Genomic DNA, 19,812 nt, shown 5'->3' on the forward strand with positions numbered 1-19,812 from the left:
AAACACTCTAAATCATACACACTTACTCACACACACTAACTCACAACATACACAAACACTCACTTTACACTGGATTCACACTGACATATACAGGCACCTTCAAGCACAGTGATGACTTTTTAGACAGAAGAAGACTGCCACAATGAAACAGTGACTCTACGTGCTGCATGTATTAAACAGGCTTTTAAACAAGTAGTTCTAGTTATTAGCTAATGGAAATATTTAAAACAATCTGTTCTTTTAGTACAGCATGTTTAATTAAGAGTGTGTGCTTAGGTTTAACTTGATTACATTAATGCACTGATTTACGAACATTTGTAATTTGTATGCTTAATGCCATACAGTGTGTTACAAACCATTTATCCGCACTTATGTACTTTGTAACTGTGACTATGAGAGGAACAGTAATTGATATTAATACATGTTCCTTGATGCATACAGCGTGACTGGAGGAGCAAGTTTCTGTCAGCGGCATTTGAATAATTGACAACTTGCTTATTGATATCTGAATCTTAAACTCAAGAGGCGTCTTTTGTGATTGAAAATGCTCATTGGAGTTACAGTATGTTATTATTGTAATTATGATGTTATTCTGCGGATGGAAAAATCCCGCTGTCGTTTGCGCAGTGAAGACGGGAGTGAGGAGAGGAGAGAGCGAGAGAGCGCCCCCTACCTGCCGGCTTGCATGGGGGTCATCTGGGCGTGAGGGGTGGGGGCCGGGGTGGGAGGCTTCACGTCGCCCGGCATCTCAGCCATGGAGCTGCTGCCGGTGGACTGAGGCGTCTGGGGGCCCTGGAGGGACCCTGAATTAGCTGAGGGGGGAAAGGGGAAGGGGAAAACGGTCACACAAGGTGCAACAGACTCTTACACAGACACAAGTAATGAGAGTGAGGAGTGAGCAACTGATGCTGAAGGCACTCTATTCTGTCCATACTCCAACTAAAAGCTCAAACTCCCTCCATCCTAATGGAGAGCTAAAGTGACCGGAGGGCAGGTTGGTTCAGAAGCGGGTAGACCCACTGTGCAAGTCCCCTGCTCCTGCTCGCTGCCAGAAAAAACGGGCTCTTATAAACTGCATGAGAACAGGGAACGAACAGGGGAATTGGGTGGCGAATCTTAGACCCCAGCGCAGAGCGAACGGGCCGAGATCCTCCGGGGAGATCACGTGAGTGCCGGGAGCGATCTCGCGATCTCGCGGCCGGCAGCGACGCACTCCGTGAGTGTTGTGTGAAGCGTGCGCTCTGGGACGAGCGCGTGGGGAGCGGCGCACTGGCGCCAGCCCCCATGCTGAGGGAATCTGCCACCTTTTGGAGATAAACCCAGTGCAAACTCAGCGAGGGGTGCGTGCAGAAGGCGAAGCTGGAGAGCGCCCCAAAAATCTGACACAAACACAAACGCACGCACACACAGGCAGTGCTGCACATCACGTCCACACACATACACACACACACACACACACACAGACGCATGCACACACACACACGCTCATAAATACACACACATACACGCGCACACACACGCGCGCACACACACACACACGCGCGCGCACACACACACACACACAGACGCATGCACACACACACGCTCATAAATACACACACATACACGTGCGCGCACACACACACACACACACGCGCGCGCACACACACACTCATAAATACACACACACACGCTCATAAATACACACACATACACGCGCACACACACACACGCACGCTCACACACACAGACGCATGCACACACACACACGCTCATAAATACACACACATACACGCACACACACACACGCTCATAAATACACACACACACAGGCAGCACTGCACAGCTCCCACACTCCGACTCTCCACTCCTCACATGAAGCGCCTCCGCTGTATCTCCGAGAAAAGAGAGGCGAGCCCTAACCGCTCGTGAGCTGCTGGAAAGGTTGCCGGAGAACAGGGGTTAAAAACATCAAAGCCCTCCGCACACTCTGATCTCACTCAGTCCCCACAGAATGGAAACTCCAGACACACCAGACTAACTTCCTTTTCGGCAGGGCATTCCAGCTAGCAGCGAGATCACAGCATGCAGATGAGGCACATTAGCTGAGGAGAGAGCAGATGCCATTTTGTGTGTGAAACAGAAAGACAGTGAAGAGAAGCTACCGCTGCATTAAGGGATTACAGGGGGGTGCTGAATGAACCTTGGGGGGTTTTTGATATGAGAGCTGAACCTAATCTGAACACTCCTGGGTAACTCAGCATGGAGCCACGTTCTCCCCTCCACCGAGATGTGATGAAAAAACATCCACGCAAAAATATATATATATATGTGGAACCCAGATTGGTTTTTAAAAATTCATACGAATTCTGAATAATTCAACATTCCCTGAATCCGAACTGGGGAGGACGGGGAATAAACCTTGGGGCAACTGGAAGCGGGAGGGAGGGAGACAGAGTAAAAAAGAAAGAGGGAGAGAAAGTGAGAAAGGAACAGAGAGTTGGGAAGGTGGCAAAGGGAGGGAGTGTTTGGGATTCTCCTCTCCCTGGGATATCCCCTGTGTTGGCTGCCAGCAGCCTCACATGTAAACTCCAAAAGTAAACAAAGGAAAGGTCACTTGAGGTTAAGTGCACTGGAAGGGGGGGTGGGGGGGGTGGGTGGAGAGAGAATGCTGCCTCATTGCCCTGTTTATGAGAGGAGGTTGACTGGAGGTCACTTTTGCTTACATCCCAGAAACCCCTCCCCCATTAATTTTCCCCTGGGGAATCCCTCCTCCCGGCTCTCTCTGTGACATCATCACCTGTCAGTTAAATATAGTTCCTGGCACAGACTAATGGATTGTGGGAAACAGACAGGCTGATAAGGCTCAAACAAGGCCTAACGCCTACTCCAGTGGCGGGAAAACGCAGCATTACACCAGCATGCTCCTACCACTCATGTTTTTCTTAAATACCACTCTACATGACCAGCCATACCACAGTCATACATCCACTCATATTCCTCTGAAACACTGCTTTACATAACCAGCAACACCACAGTCTGACAGCCACTCATGTTTCTCTGAAATACCACGCTACATGACCAACAATACCACAGTCCTACTGCTGCTCATATTTCTCCGAAAATACCACTCTGCATGAACAGGAGGAACATACCATTTTGCTTCATTACAGCACTCTCAGTCAATAACTGTGATTACAAGTACACTGCACCAGAACCACAGAACACATTCAGGAAAAGCACTCAGGAACTAAAACTACAGGACAAAAAAGTGCCAACACAGAAACACATCGTTTGAAATATATTGTATTTTAGAAGTGATTTGCTCTCTGTTGGGCGCAGTACCCTCCCCTACCAGGAGATGGCGGCTGGATCTTGGCCTGCTTCTTGCCGTCGCCCCCGGTGAAGGCCTCTGGCGGAGGCTCCTCCCCGCGCTCCACCTTGCACTCGAAGGCAAACAGGTACTGGATGTAGTGCTTCTTCAGCGAGCTGGCGGAGCTGCTGGAGGTGCCCACATTCAGAGTGCTGGACAGCTCCCGCCACTTCTTATTCTTATTCACCTGCGGGACGAGGAGGGTGGAGTGTGAGGCACACAGAGAGGCACACTCCCTCTCTGTAACCCCTGAAGGGGTGCTGCTGTTGTACCCCCAGACAAACCAGACAGTAGCAATAACTGCACAGGTGACCGCCTTACTGGCTTTCCCACCCTCTGGTGGTGAAATGCTGTTACTGCACTAGCTACTCACAAAAGAGACTGACAGAGGCTTCTTAGGCTACTTCCTGCTGTTGCAGCAGGGCAAGTAGGTAGGGTAGGAGAATATAAGTATATATACTTATAGTGAGCAGTGGAGGAGATGAGGGTGTGGTACGCAAGGAAGAGGAAGTGCAGAGGTCATGTAGGCGAAGCCTCACCATGGCCAGGCCTCCGATCTCCTTCACAGCCAGGTAGAGCCGGCACAGGTCCAGCGGCTTCTTCCCCACCGCGGGCAGGGTCGGCACGGGCGTGCCCCTCTCCTCCATGAAGGACAGGTAACGGTCCACCCAAACCTTCCTCTCTGGCTCCGGCCCCATCTCATAGAGCCTGGTGATCTTTTCACTGGTGAAGGTAGAGGAGCTGGACTTCTGAAGGAGGGAGGGAGGGAGGGAGGGAGAGAGAGAGAGAGAGAGAGAGGGACAGAGAGAGAGAGAGACAGAGGAGACGGGATAAAGAGACAGAGTGAGCCCAGTCTGTACCTCTGATCTAAAAACAGACAATTGTGGGGTCCTCTCAGATCTCATCTGAAAGTTTTTAGGCCAACAGTGCTGTATATTCTGGTTTACCATCCCGCTGAAAACTAAAACATAATCTAGAAAAAAGTAATGACACCCGTGTTGGTGTATGCATGTGTACATCTGACTAAATAAGCACTATTTATGTATTATGTAACAATATATTTTGTCCCTTGTAATTTGTTTCCTTTTTTTTTCAAATTTCATATTTTTTCATCAAACAAATGAAAACCAGCACTGTACTGGAAGTTGTGCTGAACTCGTTTCGTGTGGTTCCACATCACGGATGCACAAAACACACCTCATTTCTCTGTACTTCTGAAACACGATCAGTCTGGTTGCCATTAGCAGCCATGAACACAAAACGCAGAGAAGTGAGAGAGGATTCAGGAATGCGGAGACTGACAGGGTGACAGGGTGACACGAGTGACAAGGACACTGGGACGGGGTGCGGGGAGCGAGACGCCCCTGCTACCCTGTTCCCTTGGCTGTGCTATCAATCGCCTGCCCTCAAACCACGCGCTGTCAGTCTACACACCGCCAGCAACAGCACTAATAACAATAATCGGACAGCTGAAACTGGATGGACCTCGTGGGGCGGCAGTGTAGCATAGTGGTTAAGGAGCAGGACTCGTAACCGAAAGGTTGCCGGTTTGATTCCCTGCTGGGGCACTGCTGCTATACCTTTGGGCAAAGCACTTAACCCACAACTGCCTGTATAAATGGCCAACATTGTAAAAAAACTGTAACTGGAAAATGTAAATACTGCAATGGACAGAGTGTGTGTAGAGGACTGTGAGAGAGGCTGGGACACTTACGGGGCTGGAGGGCGTCTTTGGCCAGGCGGGGCTGCTGATGCTGTCGCTGTCGTCCCCGTAGAAGGAGGACAGGCTGGCGGGGCTGGGGGACAGCGGGGAGGGCACGGGCAGGGCGCTGGGGGTGGAGGGCTGAGACACGCACTGAGAGCCATAGCTGTCCTGCAGGAGCAAGAAGCGCCGGCACACAGTCAGCACCACTGAGGCTGAGACAACACACTGCTGCTCTCTCCCTCTCTCTCCCTTCCCACCCCCCTCCAAAAAAACAGCACCCACCCCGAAATATAAACCACAAAACCCCTTTTCAAAGACCCCCTGTGGCACCCGCAGGCCAACGGCGGAATCGTTTAACCTCTCTTGTGAGGACCCATAATGCACCGCTCAGGTCTGCGCACGGGTAGGTGTTTCTGTGACAGGGTGCGAGCGTCAGCAAAACCTCCCCCCCCGATTCGTAACACCGGGGCCTTGAAATGTTCCGAGACACATATCATCTCTGCTGGGAGTTTTTCTGGGGTCTTTCGAGCAGGTTTTGAGTGGTTTAAATAATTCAACACATGAAGCGGTATTATCAAGCTAAGAGAAAAAAGCTGAGGAAAAGGAACGGGAGATAGGGAAATATGGGAGGCTGAGCAGATGCTGTGTGTGTGTGTGTGTGTGTGTGTGTGTGTGTGTGTGTGTGTGCCTACGTGCAAAACAAGGATATAAATGTGATTTCAACTACTAAACAAGATAATGAAAACAAACATGAGAACAAGCCATGCTAAGCCGTTAACTTGTAGTCAGTACATGATCTAAAACAAATGCAGAATAAAAACAATTAGCTGATCAGACCCACATTCACAGGCTGAGACAGCGAGAGAGAGAGGAAAAAGAGAGAGAGAGAGAGTGAGAACAAGAGAGGGAGAGAAAGCAAGTGCACTCAAGATGGGTGAATGGGTACCTTAGTTTTGGGGGGCTCCGTGGCTACACCGCTGTCCTCCTTGGTGTCAGATTTCTGCTTTGCGTCCCCGCCCATCACTCCATCTCCTGACATCCCGGTGGGCCCTTTGGGGGATCGGGGGGATATTATTATTCTTATTATCGAATATCATTCAACCAGGCTCATGTGCGGGAGATCTGTCTCTATCCTGCAAACTTCCTCCAAGCTCGAATATCTCTGGATGGATGTGCTGACCCTGGCTGCAGCCAGGGGGCGCCCTGCTCCCCTGGCCCCCACACCCTTCTCTAAGCTGAGTCAAGGAACAGCCTCAGATTTCAGATTTGTCAGATTTCTGCCTCGATTCAGAGAGAGTGCTGCATGCGCATAAATGTCAAAGCTGTTGGGTCCCTTCTCCCAGTTGACCGGGTTCTCTGGTGAAACAGGAGCTTTCTTTGTCCAAAGCCAATGCAGCAGATGGCTTTGGACACAAAACTGCCAAGTCTCACAATTCTGTTTTGAGTCTTGCACTTTATCAGACTAACTGCACATATCTTGGCATCTTGTCTTACTAGAAGCTGGACTTGTGGCAAATCAAGGCAGAGGCAGAGCAGTCAAAACACAACGAGTCCGTATGGAGCGAGAGTAACCAGTCCCTAAAGCACAGAGCGTGACTAAACGTGATGTAATGTGACGTACAGCTCAGGGACGGCAACACACAGAGAAATCCGTTCGGGCGTGCTTTCTCCGAGCTGCTCAGACGGATCTGCGAGGAGGACCTTAATGAGTACTGAACCACCAGGAGGTCGCCCAGACTGAGGTGGAGCTGACCAACATGGCAGGCTTACTCCGCCGGCCTCAGCTCTTCAGGAGAGCACGGGACAGCTGCAGGACTGCCAAAAGTGTGGGCAACCTGACGCTACTGAAGAAGTTTCAAAGTTCTCTGAAAGAACAAACCCTGCCATTCCACCTACAAGGTCTCTAGGAAGGTCTTCTTCTCGTAAGAGAATCACAGAGACAAACGGCACAGCAGCAAACCATAGGGTGAGTACCCACCCACCCACCTCCTCCTGGTCCTCTTGTTCGCTGCCATCCCAAGGCTCATCTCTTTCTGTCTCTCTCTCCTTGCCACACACCGGAAAACTAAGAGCTTTTGTTTTTCCTTCTACAGCAGAGAGCGTACAAGGCTGCCTTCTTTCAGAACCTTGGAGGTCTAATGCATTTGCGATCTCCACGTCTTGCCGCCCTGGCCTTCTACGCTGTGCGCCGCTTCCATTAGCGAAAGCTGCACCGTCGAGGGCCAATTCATCAGGGTTGCAGGCAGGCCAGGGCTGTGGTACGATGGAGGTTTTTCAGTTTCCCTCAGGACATTCGGCAGACACTCAGTTTTCCAGGACCCCTACTTGACAGCATCGAAGCTGAATATAGCTGGATGACTTCCGATCTTCAGCAAAGAACACAGGAAGGAGTCTCTTCCAACAGGGGAGCATCAGACCGAATTGGGACAAAAAAAACCCCAGGGGAAGGGCTTGTTTGGACACAACATGTATTTATGGACCAGTCCGGAAAGGACCACTGGCTTGGTGCACTCTTGGTAGACATGAGATGATACATTCTGCTCCCGCTATGGTATGTTTCACAAAATGGAGTTCATGAGACAAAATGATCAATTCATGAGGCAAAATCCCCCAAGAAAGAATGATTAAAAAAACACAACATGACAAAAAAAGTTTTCCTACATCTTCATGACATACCACAGGTTTGAGTGCTATATCGCTTTCATAAAACAGATCCATAACTGGCTGAACTCTACTTAGCTACATAAAGTAATATGAGAGACCAAAATACACAAATTGTATTGACTACATGAAACCACCAATGGACATCTGAGTATCTTACATGTTGAGAAACTTTCCTGACATTATCTAAATGGTGCTACTGGATTTGCTAGCTAGCCAGTGAATGATGAGCTGGCTAACAGGCTGGACTTTGGGATTTCTTTGTTTATTTCATATAATAATGTTACACAGTAAAGTTCATTTACAGGCTGCACTACTTGCTTCTCAAAAAGAAAGGGAAAAGATTTCCATCTTAGGGAAAATTAACTCTTGGTAATGTGAAATGGATCAAATACAATATTTATGTTTATCAGAACTAATCACGTTGTAAAGCACTTGGTGGCACAGCACTGCTGAGAAGGCCTTCTAATGGACAGAACAAGTAAAGCAAAGTAAAAATTCCACTGAAAATGATATTTTTGGAAAAAATGTCATTTAGATTCTAGCCAGTTTTAACGGAAGTTACATGATAATATGACTTTCCGGTATGTTTTCAGGGCTACTAACAATGCAATGATTTTTGCTAAATTTGAAGGAAAAAAAGATTCAAGTTTCATCTCATGCCTAACGCTTGGTGCGGCGTGTCTTTCCCAGAGTCCATTTTTGAATACTTACTGACTAATTCTAGCAAACTTCCACTTCATTTCAAGAGCAAATTAAATCAGATACATGCTGACTGACAACGGAGGTAAGATAGCTGTTTCTGGGAACATGCTGTTAGGCCACTTAGGACGATTATTTCACAGCACTTGAAAATACCTGCAATAACAGGTCTAAAATGGTTCCAGACAAACAGGGGCCTGGAAACACCAGGAATAATTTGGCCTTTTGAGAAAGGTATCATTAACCCCCCCATCCCCGATGACCCATACACACAGACACACACAGTGGCGCAGACCTGGCTTTGTTGCTGTGGCAACCCAAAGTGGAGTGTCCATGACTCCCCGGGGCTGCTGCGTGGAATTACCTGAAGTCGGCACATTGTAGGGCGGGCCTTGCGGCGTCATCATGCCTTGGGTGTTGCCTGGCGGCTGGCTGTAGGGGGCGCCAGAGCCCCCCATGTTCATCTGATTCATTCCAGGGTAGCTGCCCTGCCTGCAAGCAAAGAGACGAGGCCATTGTTAGCGAGAGGGCCCTGGGTGCTTTCACAATGCCCTCTGGAGTTATCCAGTCTGGACCGGTTCTTCGGTTTTCGCACGGATTGGTTGTTACAGACGAACCCCAGCAAAGCTGAGAGCTGCTGGTAGCCAGCCTGTGATCCTGGGCTGACATCACAGCCCCTTCAGCAGGGAGCCTGGAGCACGACCACACCAGTGCAGTGTGACTCCCGCAGCTGAACACTCTCCACTCTCACACTCTGAGAGCCACACCAGGGGGAAGCAGACTGTGCGTCTGTGCAGGTGTGAAAGGCGCTCTTCAGATGAGGCTGACAATATGGTGCTGAGCGCTGCTCTGAACCTGAACCACCTGAGCGCGTCAAAGACCTCAAGGCCTAAGGGGTCTAAGATACCTTAAAAAAACGAACACAGATCCACCAGAAGCATCTCGATCTTGTCCCAGCACTGTCTCCCTCACGTCTCCTTCCCACCTCCTGACTCCCTTGCATCTATTTCATTATCTTCTGAGCATCTCCATTTTGTCTCCCTCCTCACTTCCTACAGTCCTCCCCCAAACTCTCACTTCTAACTCACAGTCTCTCTCCTCTCTCTCACCAAGAGGAAAGCTGTAGTTATAACAGTAATAGACAAACAACTACTTTCAGACGTTGAGCAAGACACCACTTCTCAGTTGCTTAAAAAGGCAACACAATATATCTTTACACTAGGAGCATGAGGGCAATCATGGTGATGTGGTTGAGTCAGACCAGAGGAGGTTTGTACCCTTCAGCAAACAACCTGACCTGACAACCTTAAGTACTTCAGTAAATACATACAATTAGATAACATGTAAAATGTAAGCTATGAAAGTCTCATATCAAATAAATAATGTAAAAACCACAAGATGTAATGTGCATAGCCAGAGATACAAACAGGATCGCTCAGCTTCTTCTCAGAGCAGTGGCAGAGCTAGAGACAGGAGAAGCTAGATGTGCCCCTTGGCAAAGAAGTCAAATCAGCCCCCCACCTGCAAAGAAGACAAGTTGCAGAGGATGAATTATGTAGGACTATTTTGGGATTTGCTGGGCAAAAAGACCTGGCATGACTGTAATAATGTGGGAATAATTACTTTTATTATCAGTCAGGCAAATAGTCATCATCAGAGACCAGCACCCTTCCAAAACAAAGCACAAGGCCCTCAGCTAAAGGTAAAGTGTGTGCAAAACCCCCCCTACAGGGTGATATTTCAGCTAATGATTAAGAGGTGTACTTCTGGAAAGGATTATGTTATTTGTTGCCATGGGAACGGCTGAAAGGAATCCCAGCCTTTCCCCGCAATTCAGCTGTTTTCGGGACACGGGATGGCTTATCTGCCACCTGGCGCACACAGCCACGGGTGCGAAAGAGACTCCCGGCTCCGCTGGACAGCTCTGCTTCCTGCTGGTGGCCCTAATCCCCCGGATAACCAAGGGGAGGAGCCGCGGATGGGGGGGGTGCCACATCTGCCTCCCCACAGACGGACTTGTGTGCAGGACAGTACCAGACAGCACCGCGCCGGCTGAAAGGAGCGAGGCTACCTGAACCCAGGAATGGGAGGAGCTTCCAGGTGCTGTCAGTGCCCTGAAGATGTGCCGGCTGCTTCACAAAAGCGTCTGGAGCTCTGGGACTTCTCATGCCTTGTCTGCTCTTTTTCCCCCAGTTTCTAAACCTCTACATCTATATTTTATACAGGAAACTAGTATTCCTGCACTGGGCCCTGAACGCCGTCTACATGGGCAGTCCCGGTGAAATCACCTGATACAGTCTCAGGAGCACTCTAGTGCCCCCTGCTGCTGAAACTCAGGTATGTGAGTGCAGAGTGATTCATTGTGTCTGCAGCTTGGGGTGTTGCCTGACATCACACTCCTCCTGCCCCCCCCCCCCAATCATATATTGATGGAAATGCCACTGTTACTCACGCCTTTACCTTTACATATGCAGCCTATTGTCATAGTTTCCCCAAACTCTATCTCTCACACACACTCACACACACACACACACACACACAGACTCACACACACACACACACACACACACACACACCACCGTCCCATCTCATGTGTGAATAATGCAAAAAAAGCTGGAGCTGCAATAGACCATTATTACTAATTCATGTCATAAAAAAGCCATTAGAAAGAGCTTGGTGGGGAGAGCGAGGCGTTTAATCATTCTTAATATATGCGGGTGGCTCCACGCGCCTCCTGATCTCCTGGGTGCGGGAAACTTGGCAGTGCTGAGATGAGGAGATCTGTGCGGGAGAGCAGGAGCACAGGAGCGCAGGCCGCCTGCCTGTCACACCTCTGCTCTGGGATGCCGCTGTCATGGCGACGCCCACCCAAGCTGACGTCTTCTGATCCCGTCAGCACACCTGTAACCTGTAGCAGCCGTGGGAATAACAGCAGCCCCGCAGCACACCCGAGTGTGCAGCGCCCCCAGATGGAGTGGGGGAGTGGGTGAGTGGGGGAGTGGGTGAAGGGGGGGGGGGGGCAAGAGAGATGCCTCCTGGGGCACTCAGCAGGGGGGTGTGAATAATAAATGGATCTGCTTCCCTGACTCAACTAGAAACAAAATACAAAATAAAACACAAAATGAAAGCAAAGCTTTTAACATATTAAATCCTGAAAGACACACAAATGCACACATATGCGTGCACACACACGCACACACACACTCACTCACACTCACTCACACTCACACACACATCAAGAGGTTCCAAAGGAGAAAACCCATTTATTCCCCCATTTATTAAAGCAGACTCTTCTTGCCAAGGCCATGAGCAACAACGCTGGGGGCGACCGGGGATTCTTGGCATTTGAGCGGTTCATATTTATTTAGCAAATTTACTTACTAAGGAGGTCAGAAATGAATTATTTGGTGAGGATTTGCCCCTGAAGCACTTTTCTCTTGCTTAGCTCTTTACTTCCTGGGATTTTTTTAAAGCTTGCTTTCTCCGACTGCATTTTCACTTCTCTTTTTGCTTCAGGGGAATTTGGTTTCCCCTGGAGTCCCTCAGAGCACCGCCCCACCCTATTCCCCCATGGTTACTGCCACTCGGAATGGATCAGAACCCCTTTTCGCAGCAAAACTGGAACCAAGCTGGTTATATCCTTTTTCCATTGTAGAACTGGAACTGTTGGCTCATTATACCCCTTTTCCACTGTAGAGCTGGAACCAGGCCTAAGATTCAAACCTGCAACCTTCTGGTTAAAGACCTGACATATGACTATATGATGAGTAGGAGTGAGATCCAGGATTTGATTAGATGGGCCAGGAGAAACATGTGGGAAGTCTTCCATCCTGACCTCCATCCTGACTCTTACTTGTGAGTCTGCTTCTTTTCATCTTTAAACTGAATGTATTTTTCTGCACAAAAGCAGGTTGCCCAAAACACAAAGAGGCGGTCTGACCTCTCTCTGGTTTTTGCATTATAAACCCAGCTTTAAATGTTCCAGAACAATCCACACAGATTACAACCTCGTAGAAGGAGAGGAACAGGTCTTTACAGCCTTGTGTGAAGCCTTCATTTCAGGACACTTTCAAACTTAGAAATGGGAAAGAAATTGCCTCAAACACAGGTCTATTTAATGCAGCAGTCCTCGCGCGCAGGTCGGCTTGGGGCTCGCCATGGTAACGGCTGCGTGGCTGTGGCACAGGGGCCTGTCAGCTCGCTGCTGTGTCAGTGTCAGCTGGAGGGCCCTCGCGGGGCTGTCAGGCGTTTTTAATTACATTCAGAGCCTGCTGCACGTGAGTCCAGCGTGCGGGGGGACCGACGGACAACACTGTCATGTCCAACGGAACAAAGAGGGTGAAATAATGAGAATAACAGAGGAAAAACAGCAAAAAGAAGAAGGAAAAAAAGCCAGAGGATGATAATGCACAATGTATAGCCTTTGAACCAAGTATCTCCAATCGGGACGCCTGGATCTGTGTCCTGCAGTGGCTGCAGTTGTCAGACCCCCCCCCCCCAAAAAAAAAGGAATCTATGCAAGACGCCATGGTAACAGGGGCAGGGGGCACAGGTACTAGGTTAAAGAGGGAATCTGGTATTCATAGCCAGTTCCAACAACACACAGATTTATCTGATCATGGCTATTGTTCAGAAACAACTGCCGTGCGTGTGATCCCCTGCAACAAAGCAATAATCCTGAAAACCATCTTAAATGTTAATTAAGTCCAGGAGAAGCGGGGGGGGGATATGGGAGGGAACGGCGGGACCACAGCGATCTCCCCTCTCCTCCTGCGGATCGCAGGCTCCGGCAGGAAGTCGCGGGCTCAAAGGCGAGACTGACAGCTACTCTTATTTGACACAGCGGCACGCATCATGTCGTGCCAGTTCTTATTGACAGAGAAGCCGTCCTTTAATGGCCTCCGCAGCATTTACATACAGTCTTGCGAAGTGCGCACGGGTACGAGTCATTAATCACAAAGTGTCAAACGCAACTTATTTTCAAAATGCCAAATGCTTTGTGATGTATTGACTGCAGCGTGCGCCGGAGAGAGAGGCGTCGGATGAGGCTTAATTTGTCATTATCAACAGAGGGGGGAAGAGTGACGACTCTCTCTCGTTTCGTGTCTACAGAGGGATAAGAAACATCATAATTGGACAACACTTCTCACAGTGTTTATTGCATGAAGCACATGTGACCACGGTTTGGCCTTCCTCTTGAAACGCAAAGCCCTGAAGTCAAATACAGGGACACAAGGAATGCTGGGAGTTTTCATTTCCAGACAGTGCCCTCCTTTTTATTTTACTGGGGAAACAAACTCAATGATCATGTGTAATCTCTGGAAAAGCATAGGGAGCCACTGCAGATAAGGGTAAAGAGAATGGAAGTCATGCAAGGAGGGGCATGTGCGTGAGCCAAAATGGCTGACGCCTTGTCTGTGCAGTTTCCCGCTGAAGCCTGCTCGCTCTGTGAGGGAGGTCATGGCCGCCATGCAGCATCAGCACAGAGGACAGAGTTTCAGTCAGAGCAGCGGGCGACGCCGTGACCTACCCGTACGGCTCACCCGGGGGCATCGTGGGAGGAGTTTGAGGGCTGTTGATGATTGGGTGATGAGGTGCAGGTGGGGGTCGTGACCCCGGTGCACCCTGTGGTAGGCGGACAGGGGAGCTTGCATATGGAGGCCTGAAGTGAAACAAGATGACAGCTTCTCAGCTTTAATGCCACCTTAATCCCAGTCAGCAGCACAATAAAACCCCAGGAAACATCCCCTCTGTGTCTAGGGGAGCATCACCCTTCCCTAATATCGCAGACCTGAACACCACCACTCCACAATCTAACAGACCTGAACACCACCATTACCCAGTCAGACATACAAGACCACCACCATTCCATAATCTAACAGACCTGAACACCGCCCTCCCCCAATCTCATGGAAGTGAACACCACCATTCCCCAGTCTGTTAGACCAGAACACCACCTTGCCCCAACCTCACAGAGCTGAACACCAATTCAGCTTATGATGTGCTATACTAAAAGAATGAAAATAGTCCCAGGGAAACCAAGCATTAACAAATCAGACTTGTTAGAGCCAGGTGCCTGATGTAAGCCTGATGTGTCCATCCAAACACTCTCCCTAGGGTTCAATTTTCCAAAATTTATTACACTGCTCCAGGCAGCTTTTAAAATTATTTCAAGTTTCTACTGACATACATAAATGTAGAATAATAAGGGGAGGGTGATCTGGAGATCACTTTTCAGAAAAAAAAACACCAGAGGGTGTACTTGAAATGCAAAAATAAATATTATACAAAACAGAAATAAACACAATCTGCACATCCAGTTTAGCAAGTTACCGTACACCACAATGCCTCTCTCTGAAAAGCTCGGGGCTCCTCTCTCTCTGCATGACCACCCTGGCTCTCCCGCTAACTGATTGGAACGCTGAGAACACGTTACAAAAACCCCGAGCCTTGTTCAGCATGTTCTCCGTCTCCCCCCGGTTCACTGAGAGTTTATTACCCACACAGCAACGTGGCCCACACTGCCTGTCTGTAATCCCCACCTTCCAAACACAGGAGAGACCTTAGAGTCTTCATGACAACTTCCAACGCAGGGCTAGCCAACACTGCTGAACAGAAGGGGAACACACTCTTTCCCAAAACCCAACGGCTGGCCATGTATCACTCAAAGCATTTTTTGAAAAAATACTTCATCAAATGTAATTCTTAGCCAAACTGCCACTCCTCAGTTTGCTTCAAAATATCTTTTTAAAACTGTATTGAATTTATGGCCCAAAATGATTTGATTTTAAGATCTGACAGGTCATAAAATCAAGTGCCTCCCATGCTATTGTACTGTAAATTCAAGTGTCCTTATTTTGAACATGAAAGGACTCAGCATGGGCAAACACAACAGCCCTATATGAGAAATAACTGTCTGTGTCAGTTATACTGTGAAATAAAAATTTTTGGAGGAATTTTAAGGATGTTTTCTTCAGCTGTGACTATTTTTCTTCATCTCTTTCTCCGCACAGCACAAATCTGGGAGAACAAAGCCGTTTTTCAAGCTCTGACAGGCAACCAGACTGCCACAGACAGCACAGAATCTGTACTGTATACATCGCTCAAGAAAAATGAGAATCTTCCCTTTTAATGTGACGCACCGTCAGTCAGGCCCGCATTTATAGGGAATAATAAAAGAATGTGGAGCAGCACCGCAATACTCATACAAAGTGTTTGTATGAAATAAACCTACAAACACAGTCTGTAAACTTTATGGAGACCATAAAATATCACAACAGGGGCTGGCTGCCTATTTCTGTTCTGAAGTGGGTTGTACAAAATGGATCACGCAGACTGTTAACTCGAGAAAGCGGATCACCATTGCAATAATAACACAGCTGTACGCTTTGGTGATGATACAAAAACATTAAGAAGTGAAGGCCTCCAATCCTGAGCTGATTTTCACATGCCAAAATCGGTGGACAGCCTTTCCTGCAATATTTGATAAAAAAAAAGGAAAATCAAGCAGGAAAATAAGCAACATGACTGTACTGAGAGCTTCTCTGTCTCTCTACTGTATGATCTAACGGAGTGTTGAACTGGAAAGACTAAAAATATAAATGAATATTCCAAACCCACAGAGAACGTTTGGTGATTTGAGTGAGTGACGCTATGCAACACTGGTTTATTTTAAGATCAGAGGATTTCAGAGGAGGTAAAAATAGCCGCTTTTCAACGGGAGATTCTTTGAGCTTAATACAGATGGCAACAGTGTACTGACTTCTGTCTGGCTTTGTCTCACACACACACACGCACACACACACACACACACACACACACACACGCGCACACACGCACACACACACGCACGCACGCAAACACACACACACACACACACGCATGCACGCACGCAAACACACACACACAGTCCTTCAAAACTCACACCCCTCTCTCTCACACACACACACACAATCCCACAAACATACACATTTTACCCTCCTCAACAGCCAAAAAACCTACACACACAGACAACCATCGGCAGTGCATGGTACAACAGAGTTCAGTCATTCACCCCCTGGTGGAGGCAGGAAGAGATAAGTAATAGCGCCCCCCTGAGGATGGCCACACAGATGAGGGTCTCTGATGCATCTGGAGCACTGGACCACTTTAGTCCGCGCTACAGTGCTAATTCACTGTGATGAAGCGTTCATTGTGTCTAGCACAGTGATATTACATTATCATCATGTCGGAAATATTCAGGCCAAATATGCTAGCTCTGTTAAAAGGATGAATGAGAAATACAGCACAGAGATATCGTAAAGCTTTTGTCAAGTTTGAAAGGGAAAAAAAAAATGAAGAAGAAATATGCTTTAGATTGTCATTAGATACAGATACTGCTGCACATGAAAAGAGATATTCCTTGTGACAGCCTTGTGCTGCCTTGCTTACTGTGATGGCAGCCAAGTTCATAAAAAACTCTACAAGATCCTCAAACAACCCGACTATCAGCACCGCAGATGTTCAGACATATGGGAAGTCTAACAGCAGAAACAACTAAACCAGCACAATGACAACCCATCTGACCCCTGACCCTCCTCCCATACCTTACAATACAGGAACCCCCCTCCCAATGACACATGTACACACGTACACACAGACAGACAGACAGACACACACACACACTCTCACTCACTCACTGCCTCTCCCCTGGCCACGCTCACCTTCCCTGGGTGGAGTTTGCTGCGGCCTGCATCACAGCTGCCGCGGCCTCCTGGGCCTTGCGGTTGACGTTGGCAGCAGGCGGGCCCATCCCGGGGCCGGCTGCCTGCGGCATGCTGGGAGAGCTGGGCGCGGCGTGGCCGGGCCGGCCGCGGCCCAGGGGCACGGAGCCGCAGGGCTGCCCGGGGCCCTGCCCGTGCATGGGGCTGCCCGCGCTGGTGCCCAGGCTGCTGCTCACGCCGGGGCCTGGCCCGCTGTAGCTGGTGCTGGGAGCCCCTCCGTAGCTGGGGGGCCTGGGGTAGTTACCTGAACGGGGACAGAGAAATGGAAACCCTGTGAGGTCAAAGGTCAAAGCCAACCACACAGCACCCAGTGGGGCTGCACGCTGGGTACATTTTTCTCAATCTCTTGTGAACTTCTAAATCACTTAAAGTACCATGCTGAATTTTTTACACAACCCGTACTGTTTGTACTAGACTGTGCTTCCTACACACACAAGCAAGATTTCAGTGAAGTCTGCTTCAGGTGTTCAGGTGAGAACATCATGTGTTAATCTGGCTGTTTGTTTGAATGGCGGCAGTGGAGCATAATGGTAAGGAACAAGGCTCGTAACCAAAAGGTTGCTAGTTTCATTCCCCACTGGGGCACTGCTGCTGTACCCTTGGGTGGGGTACTTTACCCATAACTGACTCAGTGAATATCCATCTGTAAAAATGGGTAACATGTAAAAATTGTAGTCTATATAAGTCGCTCTGTGTAAGAGCATCTGCTAAATGACAATAATGTAACGTAATGTAATGAATGTCACACATTCAGTCCGTTTGTGTGATTACCGCAAGTCAATGTGACAAATTCTGTGTGATTATCAAGAGTATTTGACCACATCCGTGTTAGCATCACTGAATGCCACAGCTCCCTTCTGGAGCGCAACTAAACTCCAAATACTCCACAACCCAGTGGACTAAGGACACACAAAAGACAGGCAGTATAACCGTCACTGAGGTTTCCTCCTTGCGCAAGTCCCTGCAACAAACACAAATGGAAAAAAGCCGTCTTCCCTTTGTGAAGTGGGCTATTTATTTTGATTTCATTAAGGGGCGCTTTAGTCGAGCTCACGCTTTAATCCCCCGAGAATATGTCTGGAAAAGGGGATCAGGTCCCTTTTAAACCTGAAGGGTTTCCAGCCCCAGCGATGAGAGAAGGCTGAACGGTTCTGTTCTGTTCTGTTCCGTCTCTCCGGCTCGCTGCCCCACTGCCTCGCTGGAGGAGACGTCTCTGTGTGACTCGAGCCGCGGGCCGGTGTCCTGCAGACGCGGGACTCACTCCAGGCCCCGGCGCACCAAACGCCCGCGCCGTCTGAGCCTCGGCAGAGGCGCCGACGAGATCGACCACAGAGGACGCGCAAAAAAAACCCCAGAGATGCAGAACAGGCGCGTAAAAACAAGACTTCAACACCTGCTTCAGGATCCCAGCTACAGAGAGGGGAGGGGGCTGGTTTGAGGGGAGGTTAAAAACGAAAAGCACCGGGAGGGAATCTGGCAGGTGGCACCGGTGCGTGCGCTGAGCTCGCTGGCCTGCATGTTTCACAACGGAGCTCTGCAGCTGTGTGTGTGTGTGTGTGTGTGTGTGTGTGTGTGAGAGAGAGAAACGCGGTTGGGGGGGGGGGGGGGGGGGGGGGGCTTTGGAGGTCATGGTCACATTCTGCATGCTCTGTGATTTTTGGATGTCCCTCTTTGCACGCACTTGACTGCACGTTCCTGCAGAAATGTCCCGTCACATGGCTGTATCCCCCCTTCAAGCACCCCGCGGTCTCACGGTGCAGCGCTGGGAGCTCTCGCAGCAAAATACATCCCATATCCATTCCCCTAAACACCCTACCGTATCCCGTGCGCTGCTACTCAGACGGTTAGGGATGCGATTAGGGATGCTGGGATACACAGGGAAGACAGCACTGTGTGTTTGTACCTTATCCCTGTCTCTAAAATTATTATCCAACATACAGGAAACAGAGCCCAAACTCCTCCACGAACAGCTTCTGTAACTTACACAATCTAACTTTTTAATAAGGCAATATTTCTGTGCTTTTCTATGACATCCAGGAAAAAATCTCTCCTTCTCTCCATGTGTGTGTGTGTGTGTGTGTGTGTATATATATATATATATATATATATATAAGTATAAGTATATGTTAACAGGAGAAGCTTTTGAAGACAGAACGTATATAGACACACACACAAAATTTCAAGTGGCTGGTTCTGGAAAGATTAAGCTTGCCTCAGCAAAATGCGTTTCAGAAGTCCCCTCTGGGTTTTTGTGGGAATTTTTTTTTACAAGATTCACAGTTATTTCAGTTTCTCAGTGTGAACTTTTCATTTTTTTCTTTTTTTAACCAGAAAACGGTTTACTGCGAGAATAGCTGGTGTCTTGCCCAGGACTCACTCCAAGTGGAACGAGGCTAGCTTCTGGTTTTCAGCCTTGTTCTCCTCCAGCTGTTGAAAGGTGGATCTTTAGCCTCAAGTGGTGCCACACGCTCCTCAAATGCCACAAGGGTTCTTGTGGAGTTTTTTAAAATTTTGTGGCGGTCTTGGGAGCTCCTCTTACACACACTCGATAAACGGCACAAAAGAGACAGGGAATCAGAAAGCTATTCTCAGCCTGGAGTTATTCTCAGTGCTGCTTTGCGAGAGCATGG

At 48.8% G+C, this 19,812-nt stretch overlaps 1 protein-coding gene across 4 annotated transcripts in view; it reads right to left on the bottom strand.

Annotated features, from left to right (window-relative positions):
- LOC118787326 (AT-rich interactive domain-containing protein 1B-like) overlaps positions 1–19,812 on the bottom strand; it is a 148,765-nt gene that overhangs the window by 8,841 nt on the left and 120,112 nt on the right. For 2 of the 4 annotated variants that reach the window (XM_036542846.1, XM_036542845.1), the window contains exons 8-15: positions 17,123–17,426; positions 13,951–14,082; positions 8,785–8,912; positions 6,004–6,107; positions 5,067–5,225; positions 3,892–4,101; positions 3,335–3,539; positions 674–812 (exon numbers count right to left, since the gene is read on the bottom strand). In XM_036542846.1, the coding sequence (XP_036398739.1) occupies positions 674–812; positions 3,335–3,539; positions 3,892–4,101; positions 5,067–5,225; positions 6,004–6,107; positions 8,785–8,912; positions 13,951–14,082; positions 17,123–17,426 (1,381 nt within the window). The remainder of the gene's footprint in view (positions 1–673; positions 813–3,334; positions 3,540–3,891; positions 4,102–5,066; positions 5,226–6,003; positions 6,108–8,784; positions 8,913–13,950; positions 14,083–17,122; positions 17,427–19,812) is intronic. The other 2 variants (XM_036542848.1, XM_036542847.1) reach the window with 1 other exon arrangement.

The sequence above is a fragment of the Megalops cyprinoides genome, chromosome 12, assembly GCF_013368585.1.
Source record: "Megalops cyprinoides isolate fMegCyp1 chromosome 12, fMegCyp1.pri, whole genome shotgun sequence".
NCBI lineage: Eukaryota > Metazoa > Chordata > Actinopteri > Elopiformes > Megalopidae > Megalops > Megalops cyprinoides.